This window comes from Thermobia domestica, chromosome 14 (genome assembly GCF_964235325.1).
Source record: "Thermobia domestica chromosome 14, izTheDome1.hap1.1, whole genome shotgun sequence".
NCBI lineage: Eukaryota > Metazoa > Arthropoda > Insecta > Zygentoma > Lepismatidae > Thermobia > Thermobia domestica.
Window position 1 is genome coordinate 14521650 of NC_137467.1, and position 9554 is coordinate 14531203.

The window sequence follows — 9554 nt, forward strand, 5'->3', positions numbered from 1 at the left end:
GTTCACCTCTGGTGCTTGGGGTCCCGGGTTCGATACCAGCCCCCGCCAACTGAACTTTGTGGTGGAAAAACACCGTGTGCGTGGGTTTTCTCAGGGTTCTCCCGTTTCCTCCCACTTTCTTCATTCCACCATTTCATTCATTACTCATCATCACCGTCTCCTTTAGCCTAACCGGCATAATCGTGGGACGTAAAACTCAAAGATTTCAAAGATTTGGAGATGAAGAGGCGAGAAGTCTGGCCTTATCCACTTGACCGTCTGGTTCTTGCTGTAATATTGATTGATGTAATTTGATTCCAAGTTGTCCCAAACTCATTGTGACCTTCTGTCCGTTATTTCAGGAGTACTTGAACTAGCTAGGTAGGACTACCAGATTTGCAGTTTTGGACATGAGATTCTATGTGAGGTTCATCTTCCCAATTGAAGAGTATCTCAATGATACACCGAAATTCATAGAACGACGCTAAAAATGTAGGAGACGGCAATCGGTAGCCCGACGAATCAGGGACGTCAGGGGAGCATTTGCACCCCCTGAGTTTGAGATTTATATAGATTGTATCAATAGAATAGTTGTAAGTCAGTGAAAAACGCGAAATTTTACTTATGTCAAGGGGTCTTGACCCCCCCCAAGCCAAATCTGAAATGACGCTACTGCGACGAATACCAAGACCTCCAGAATGAACTGGAAAGGAAGCCTGTATCCACGTGTTACTATATAGGTTACAGTTAAGCAATGATTCCAGTCTGGAATCAAACTTCTAGTACATAGACTGATTCTTGGAAATAAAAATATTTAGATATGATGAACGATCATTTTTATAAGCTTTACAGAAGGTTTAAGCGAGTGAATTCGCCAACTTATTAAGTTACGTGGGGCGACTAATCCAATCATTGATCGCACCCAATCAGGGACGTATGCAGGGGATGAGTTATGGGTGTCCGGACCTTTCCTTCTGAAATCCTGATTTTCCTGTAAATTTAATCTGATTTCAGGGGTGATTTTGCAAACATATCGTCATATTGAATTTAAACCCCTCCAAAGTTTTGGACGCCTCCCGAAATAAATTCCTGCGTAAGGACTGAATCTCTTATTATACTATGTAACTGTAATGGAGAAATATCCAATTATTATTATTATTTTTGTTGCTTCTTTTGATAATAACAGTAACATGTATTAATAATTTGCACTGAATTGATAGTCAGTTTCATATTAGATTGTTGTAAAATCGGCGTTTGAGAGCGTCTGACTGAGTATGCAGTAGGTACTTTGCTTTTATTTTACAACATTTTTATTTGTTTCATTTCACAGTAAGATGGAAGTGAAACGAGAAGTGGACTACCAACCACGCGATATCGATATGGCGGAAGCATTTGAAGTCGGATTAAAGAAACAGGCGATGTTGAAATTGAAACACGAGGTAAAAGAGGAAAGTGACGATGATGATGATGATTCGGAAGAAGAAGAGGAAGACGCTGGTGATTCGAGGGCCAGAACGTGGTATCCGAAAGGAGTTTGGTAAATGAAGTACATCATCTAATCTTGTATTGTTTTTCTTACCGTAAATAAAGAGCATTTATATATAAAAATTTAGTTTTTTTTCCACTTCAAATCAAGGACCCAGCCCCCGCCAAGTGAGCTTGGTGGTGGACAAACACCGTATGCGTGGGTTTTCTCGGGATTCTCCCGTTTCCTCCCACTGTCTTCATTCCACCATTTCATTCATTACTCACCATCACCGTCTCCTTTAGCCTAACCGGCATAACCGTGGGACGTAAAACTCAAAGATTTCATTCCATTTTTTTCAAATCAAAGAAGACTTTGCTAAATTTTAATTAAGTTATATTGTAAACCAACTAACTTAAAAAAAAAAAAAAAAAAAAAAAACGAGCGGCCTTGATCATAAGTAAGGGAGAGTTATACTCAGATGTATTGTAAAATTGTTGTCGTTTGTTAATGATTTAAATTAGATGTATTGAAGACCCACAAAACAAAAATCAAGAATCACGAAAATGTTATCATGATCATCTAAAAGAAAAATATAGGGCATTCTAGAAGAAAACTGAAAACTAGAACTCGAAAGTTATATTATCACTGATACTACGAGGTGCGTTCGAAAAGTAACTTCCGATTGGTCACTGTGCGTGAACTAGTGGAGGCAGCGCTACAATCTTTGCACAGACGTGCGCTGTAGATGTGACTGCATCCAGTCCAGGGGCGTCATTTAGGGGGGCAGGGAGGGGCATTTGTCCCCCCCTGAGTTTGAGATGTATATAGATTTTATCAATAGAATAGTAGTAAATCAGTGAAAAACGCAAAATTTTACTTATATTAAGGGGTCTTGCCCCCCCCCAAGCAAAATCTGAAATGACGCTCCTGATCCAGTCGTGGTAGAGTGAAGGTTGTCTGGTGACTAGTTCCACTTTTGTAGCGTCTCAAAATGTGTGATGCAATAGAAAACCCCGCCAAGAGCACGGTGGGAGCTCTTATACATTTTCTTACGGCAAAACAATATTCGGCAGCAGATATTTATCGGGAACTTTGTGCCGTGTATGGACCAAGTGTGATGAGTGAAGGAGTTGTTCGTGAATGGGTTCGTTCATTTAGAGTACGTTTGTTTTGTCTTGACACGCTTCCCGCCAGAGCACTTGGTTGGCTTTTAAAGTACTTTCTGCTAGCACTCACGTGAACGCTTTAATCCAATAGGCGTCTTATTGGCTTTGTCGTGTAGGTGGCGTTAGTTGTCAGCCAGCCCATCAAATGAGGTCTTTGCTATTTGGCGGGTATTTGAAGTACTAAGTTGCCACACGCGAACAAGTATGTTACAGTGACTTTTGCTGTTTCCTGCGTATTGTAACTCGCAACTTAACTGCAGCGTGGCAAGAACGCGTTGCAGACAGATCCATCCTTTAGACGGGAATCGTGCCAAGATAAAACAAACGTCCTCTAAAAGTAGACGAACAAACATTCATGACGAAGAGAGGAGTGGCAGGTCATCAGTGATCCTGATGATCTCGTTAAGATAATTGTTGGAAAAAATCGTGATTATCATCTCTTCATGCATATTGTAAGGTTCCACATGCCTTCACATCATGCTATAACCATGTGTGTACTTCACGTGTTGGCAGTAAACAAATACAACGCGGAAGAGATGTCGCCCACAATCGCCAGCAGTCGGCAAGACGGAAATCACCGAAGGTAGCCGACATTTTAGACACCAGCACGCCTGAAGAAGCATCAATCTCCACAGGTTGATCAAACCACCAAAAGCCCTAAGGCACCTGGCCATTGGGAACACCTTACCCTCTCACGACGCTTGGTCAATTGAGAGAGACCCTTCCTAAAAGCCCTACGACGCTTGGTCATTGGGTTCCCTTTCTCTCTCACGACGCCTGGTCAAAGAGAGTAACCTCACCTACAAAAGCCCTATGACGCTTGGTTATTGGGTTCCTTCCACTTTCTTACCTAAAATATTAGAGGAAACTACTTATTGTAATATATATCTGTATTCAAGAGGATCTTTTATAATAAAAGGTGATGGGAAAGTCCAATCTCCCGAGTACGATAATTGCTCTACCTTACAGAAACTGAGAGAATTTTACAATATGAAGAAGTGGCTTGGATCTCAGCGCTTTGATGATGATGAGCTGAAAGATGCGATCATAGGCTGGGTCAAGACACAGACGAGAGATTTTTATGCTGATGGAATTTCTAAGCTAGTGCAGAGACATGATAAGTTCTTGAATGTTTATAGAAACTATGTTGAAAAATAGAGCAAAATAGTAGTTTCCAGATGTATATAATAAATTAATCTTATTTACTTTGGTGTTTCTTTTTTAACCAATCGAAGGTTACTTTCCGAACGGCCCTCGTAGTAACATATATAAGATTTTGTTTCCAAATATTTTGTAATCATTGTATAAATACTTGACTGATAGTGGTGTGTTATGTCACATGACTGCGTGAACCAATCTGACAGCTTCTACCTACTTGCATTGCTTTTCTTCTGACTTGAAAGGTAACTTAGTTTTATATTCATTAATAATTCCGTAAATATGCCAATCTAAAGTAATATTACCGATTTAGGGGTCAGTAGTTAGAGGGTTACACAGGATATACAAAAATTTATATACTCCCAAGTATATGCATCATACAACAGCATAACACAATTATCAGAAAAAATGGAACGTACATCTTAAGAAACCAAATATCTTGATGTATCCCTCCGAAATATCTGCACACTTAAATGCGCCGCCAAATTCGTTTATTCATGTTAACCAACGTTCGTGGTAGCGACGTCTTTGAATTCATCGTTTATGACTATGGAGGCTGCGATATAACGTCGATTCATCTACGTAATATGAATATGATCTCTGCCTTCTGCGCCATTGTTTGAAATTGTTGAGACATCAGACCATAAGCATTCACACTGCTGTCTATATTGGTATCTGTTAATTCATGCCCTACCAATGGAGTTCAACATTTCACTTCCATGTCCAACTTCATCTGTTTGCTCATGGTTGATTCAGTATTCCCAATTTCGGTGCACGTTTGCATGTGGATTTTATTATGAATCGTTTGGGAAACTCTGCTACATTTCATGTCTTCTAGATGGCCTTCCATATCTCGACTCGGCCCGTAGTGGCCACTGCGCGTTTCAAAAGTTTTCTTTACCTATTGCAACAACGCCTTCTTCGTCCATGCTGCTCTCTCAAATTGCGCAATGAAGTCATGCATGACCTTCTTGGATCGAAAGATCCAATAAACTTTAATCGAAAATTTTCTTGTACGCCTTATATCTGGAGAAGTACATATAGTGTAGCCAAACCAAAGCTATCAGCAGGATTCCCACTCTCTTTCCCCCAAAAATTTCCAGGACAAATCACCAATTTTCCAGGACTATGACGCAGGAAGATATAACAGGATTGCAACTACAGGTTCAAAACTGAAAACAGTGAAATGAAAAGTACAGCTTATTCAGTGAATATTAATGCAAGTACAATATTAATACACAATAATTAAATACACAACGCGGAGCGTAATGTGCTGCTTTTTTCCCCCTCCCAATTCCTCTTATAGCCACCCGATCCAGCCACATCCAGCACATGCCATTCTTTCTACGTGACATTTTAATTCTGCACCGAACAAATTTGCAAACAACAAAAAGTCTATTTTTCATACATGGCATCTTCATTGCGTGACAATGTGACAGATATAATTAGGGGAAAAAAGGAATTATTTTACAAGTTTTTCAACTGAGTATGGATTTGTGTGATTTCCTCATCTATAGGCATAATTTCTTTTCTTCTTTAGCGAAGCTGTTCTACGGATAGCATTTGACTTTGTCAATAAAGTAACGCAAGACTTCTGCTCTGCTTCATATGGAAGCTGGTTTGCTTCAGTCTCCAAAGCTTTTACTTGATTCCATCAATTTCCTTTTCTTTCTCTTCAGCTGCTGCTCATTTTCAATTCTCTTTCCTCTTGCTCTGCACTTTGACTTTCTTTTTCAACAGTCCTTATTTTATACAGCTCTGGCATATAGCGCTGCCTTGCATGATGGAGCATTTCTTTCATGAACTTAACTGAAGCAAGGTCTTTATCGAAAATATTACCATACACCAATCTATGGAGGATTAACACTGGTACAAAGCACAGTTTCTGGAGGATAGTGCTAGTGAAGACAGCATCCAAGAATGGATTGACAAACTAGTGGATGAAGGAAGAAGAGAGAAGTTCTCCCAGCTAACCTCCCTGTTGGAAGAAAGAAAGCCCACCAACCACCCACACATGCAGGATCACGACAAATTATTATTCAGCACAAAAACGGGAATGGCAAACAAAAATAGCAATCAATTAAAATCTTAACTATAATTATGAAAAATCTGACATTCAGTATTTCTGTAAATTTCAAGAACAGAAATGCATTTTCAGAGACATTTCCAGGACGAGTGGAAACCCTGGATTCTCTTTGCCAAACGTTGGTTTGAGGATGGCATGGTGGGATTTCATAAACCCAATCCCACGTTTACTCTAGTAATCGATGAGTTGTTTGTTTGAAGAGGGTGGTCTGTTATTTATAATCATGGCCTGCGACCACCCGAACTGATTGAAATAAATATACTTTCCTAAGGACGGCTACCAACAGTATGTTCTTACATTGGCCTCTGTTCTCAGTACTCACAAATGTTGTCCATGTATCACGATTAAAATTATGGTTTCTAAAGAGGTTGGAATTACTAATTTAGAAACTAAAAAGACGGCTTTCGTCCACGAGCAATTCACATCGTCGCTGATTATGCCGTTTGAACTTTTTTATCGGTGCTATGGGTAGCTGGACTAGCCATCTCTGTACCGTCCATATAATACCCTGGGAAAGAAGTATGTGCCTGAACTTTTCCCCTATAATCCACGAACAACAGATTTTATATATATATATATATATATATATATATATATATATACGGTAAGTTTTTAAAAACTCACGAATTTCTTTTGGGTCTAGAATTTCGAACTGAAGTCCGATTTTCTTGCGGTTTGTGGCAAATGATTGGTGATTGGAACGAAGAGGTCTGTGTCAAATATAAAAGTGGGAGGGGAGCAAATAGGACAAGTGAAAAGTTTTCGATATCTGGGTAGTATTCGTAGTAATGACATGAAGTACGAACGTGAAATAAAAGCAAGGATAGGAATGGCGAAAGAAGCCTTTAGGAGGAAGAAAAGTCTGTTTAGTGGGACCTTGAATAGAGAGTTGAGAAAAAGATTCATAAAATGCTTCGTGTGGAGTGTTGTACTATATGGGTCGGAAACATGGACATTACGTAAAAGTAATGAAAAACGACTGGAAACATTCGAAATGTGGGTCTGGAGAAGGATGGAAAGAATTAGTTGGGTCGAGCGGAAAACGAATGAGAGAGTGTTAGAAATGGTGGGTGAGAAAAGAACACTTTTAGATATTATTAGGAAGAGGAAGAGAAACTGGTTGGGACATTGCCTAAGAAGAAATTGTATCATGAGGGACACCCTAGAGGGTATGGTGGTGGTAAAGAGAGGGAGGAGGTGAAGGAGACTACAATTAATGGATGGTATAAAAACAGAAAGATCATACGTGAAGACGAAGTGGTTAGCGGAGAATCGTGAAGCATGGAAGATTCTCAGCTGATGCAAGTGACTTGCCAGTAAGGCCAGAATACCTATGATGATGATGATGTGGCGAATGATTAAGAATGGGAGATTTAAGGAACTATATTTACTTGTTTAAATTTATCCGGGGTAATATCGGCCACGTCTCAAGAAAAGCAGTAAATATTCGCCAGTGTCCTTAGAATTAGAATAAGGTGCGGTGCGGTATGGAGATTTGAGTGTTCTTCGTTAGATGGCAACCTCGTCAAGGTCAATAAAGAACAGGAAACTGGGCCGTTGTATTGGGAATTTTGCTGTGCAGTTTTGTGCTACTTTGTGTATGATCAGGGCACAGTGAGAAGGTGTACTCTTTGGAGCAACACGTATTTATTATTAAAAGTTTTTGGAGAACGGAATCTATTACTATGCAAAGGGCATTTAGAAACAAATTTGCCTCACCTTCTGTCCCAGACAGGAAAATAATATGGTCGCTAGTGAATAAATTGGAAGAAACAGGATCGCTTCTGAGTGAGAAAGGGAAGCATTGGACCCCGCAGGCGGTTGTTGTGGAAGATATGTTATCGACTCCTCAGATCGCCCAAGAAAACTCTCCGTCGTTTGTAGTAGAAACCAGCTATTCAATGTGTGTTTTATGGGTGTTATCACTAACAATTAATTTGTATTGTGCAATTTCGCTTCAAAAATCCAAAACCTTATTTCAATTTTTAAGGTACACTGGCGAATATTTGCTGTTTTCCTTCAGGTGTTGTCGATATTACTCCGGAAGAATTTAAACCAGTAAACATAATCCCATAAATCTCCCATCCTTCCTTGATCACTTACCACAAACCGCATGAAAATAGGACTTCAGTTAGAAATTGTAGACCCAAATGAAATCCGTGAGTTAAAAAACTCACCCTGTATATATGATCCACAAGTTCTTTCGTGGAAACGAATATACCTACCTTTTGTATTGCCAAATATATCTAGCAGATTTACTTTTAATTCTAGACAATAAATTTTATACGTGGTGTGATTAGAAAGTTTTAAGACAGGAACCGCCACTGCTCAACAGAAGGGGCTAGGGTTTGGTCGCAAATGTGGAAGAGGAAGCTCGTTCTGTAAGGTCCTACGAAAAAAATCACCGCGATATGTTTATTCAGTAGTGAGTTAGCCAAGTGACTGAAGATCTGTGTTCGTCGAAATACTGACTTCAGAAAATGGATGAAATAATGGAACAACGAATCCATATCTGTATCAAATTTTGTGTTAGATCTGGGAAATCTGCTTCGGATACTTATGATCTTTTATTTTATAAAACATCTTTCGGGGTAAACGTCTGTGCCGGTCAAATGTTTTTATTTGGTACAACAGATTTACAGATGGCTGCGAATCAATCGACGATGGTTCCCAGCCTGGCCGGCCTTTGCATTTCAAAAAACAATGAAAACTGGAAGTTTGCGATTTAGTTAGCTCCGACCGTAGACTTACAATTAGGGAGATATCATTGCTGATGTACTAAAGTTAAGCTTCTACGCGATTCCTGAATTTTAATTAAAATTTACTCCGAAATTGTCGTCAGAACACTGACTTAAAATGTCCCAAGAAATACTTAATCGCGCAGAAATTGGTCCAGATTCGTTAAACAGAACAATTACAGACAACAAATCATGGGTTTATGGATACGACTTAGAAACGAAAGCACAATCATCGTAGTAGAAGGGTTCAAGTTCACCATGATAGGGATGGCCACATTTTATCGAAAAATACCTTTTCGAAAAAAAAAATCGAAAAACGGAAAACTAAAACTTTGCCGAGAAACGGAAAACAGATAATTTTCGTAAAACAAATTGAATTCATTTCATTTGTATAGGAAATCTTATAGACCGGCTATGTTCATCTGTCTGTCTATCCATCCGTTCGTCTGTCTACAGGCGTCAGAGCAAGAGAGGGTCAGAAATAGCGAGAAGCGTAGTTTTCTAACACAAATAGATTTATCTAATCCATTTGACTTTTATTTAATCCAGGACTGGTAGAGATCCATCGCTTTGTTACATTGTTGATTAGGGATGCGCACGAGACAGGATTTTCCTGACAAAATTCGAGTCGAGACACGGCTCTTCCAATAGAAAAATATACATTTTTCGAGTCGAGACATCACTTTTACAGCACATTTTCGAGACGAAACAGCCACAAATCTTGTCTCGTGCGCATCCTGTTGATCACCACACAACACAAACGGTAACATATAAAGAGATGCGATTTTCCAGAAGCAATTCAGTGTTCCAAGAATATATTCAACGTTCGCCCTTTATTACACTTTCAGCTTAAGCTATGCGTAAGTGTCGGAAGTCATAGAACGACTTTATCCGTCCGTATGTCGACAGGTATCAGAGTAAAAATAGTAACAGATATTCAAGAAACCGTTTCTTGCAGT

General features: G+C 39.4%; 1 protein-coding gene across 1 annotated transcript in view; it reads left to right on the forward strand.

Annotated features, from left to right (window-relative positions):
* Window positions 1–1591, forward strand: part of Rrp45 (exosome complex component Rrp45) — a 77018-nt gene extending 75427 nt beyond the window's left edge. Inside the window, exon 9 of the mRNA XM_081737722.1 lies at window positions 1310–1591. Within this exon, the coding sequence (XP_081593848.1) occupies window positions 1310–1520 (211 nt within the window). The 3' untranslated portion in view covers window positions 1521–1591. The remainder of the gene's footprint in view (window positions 1–1309) is intronic.
* The last annotated feature ends 7963 nt before the right edge of the window (window positions 1592–9554 follow it).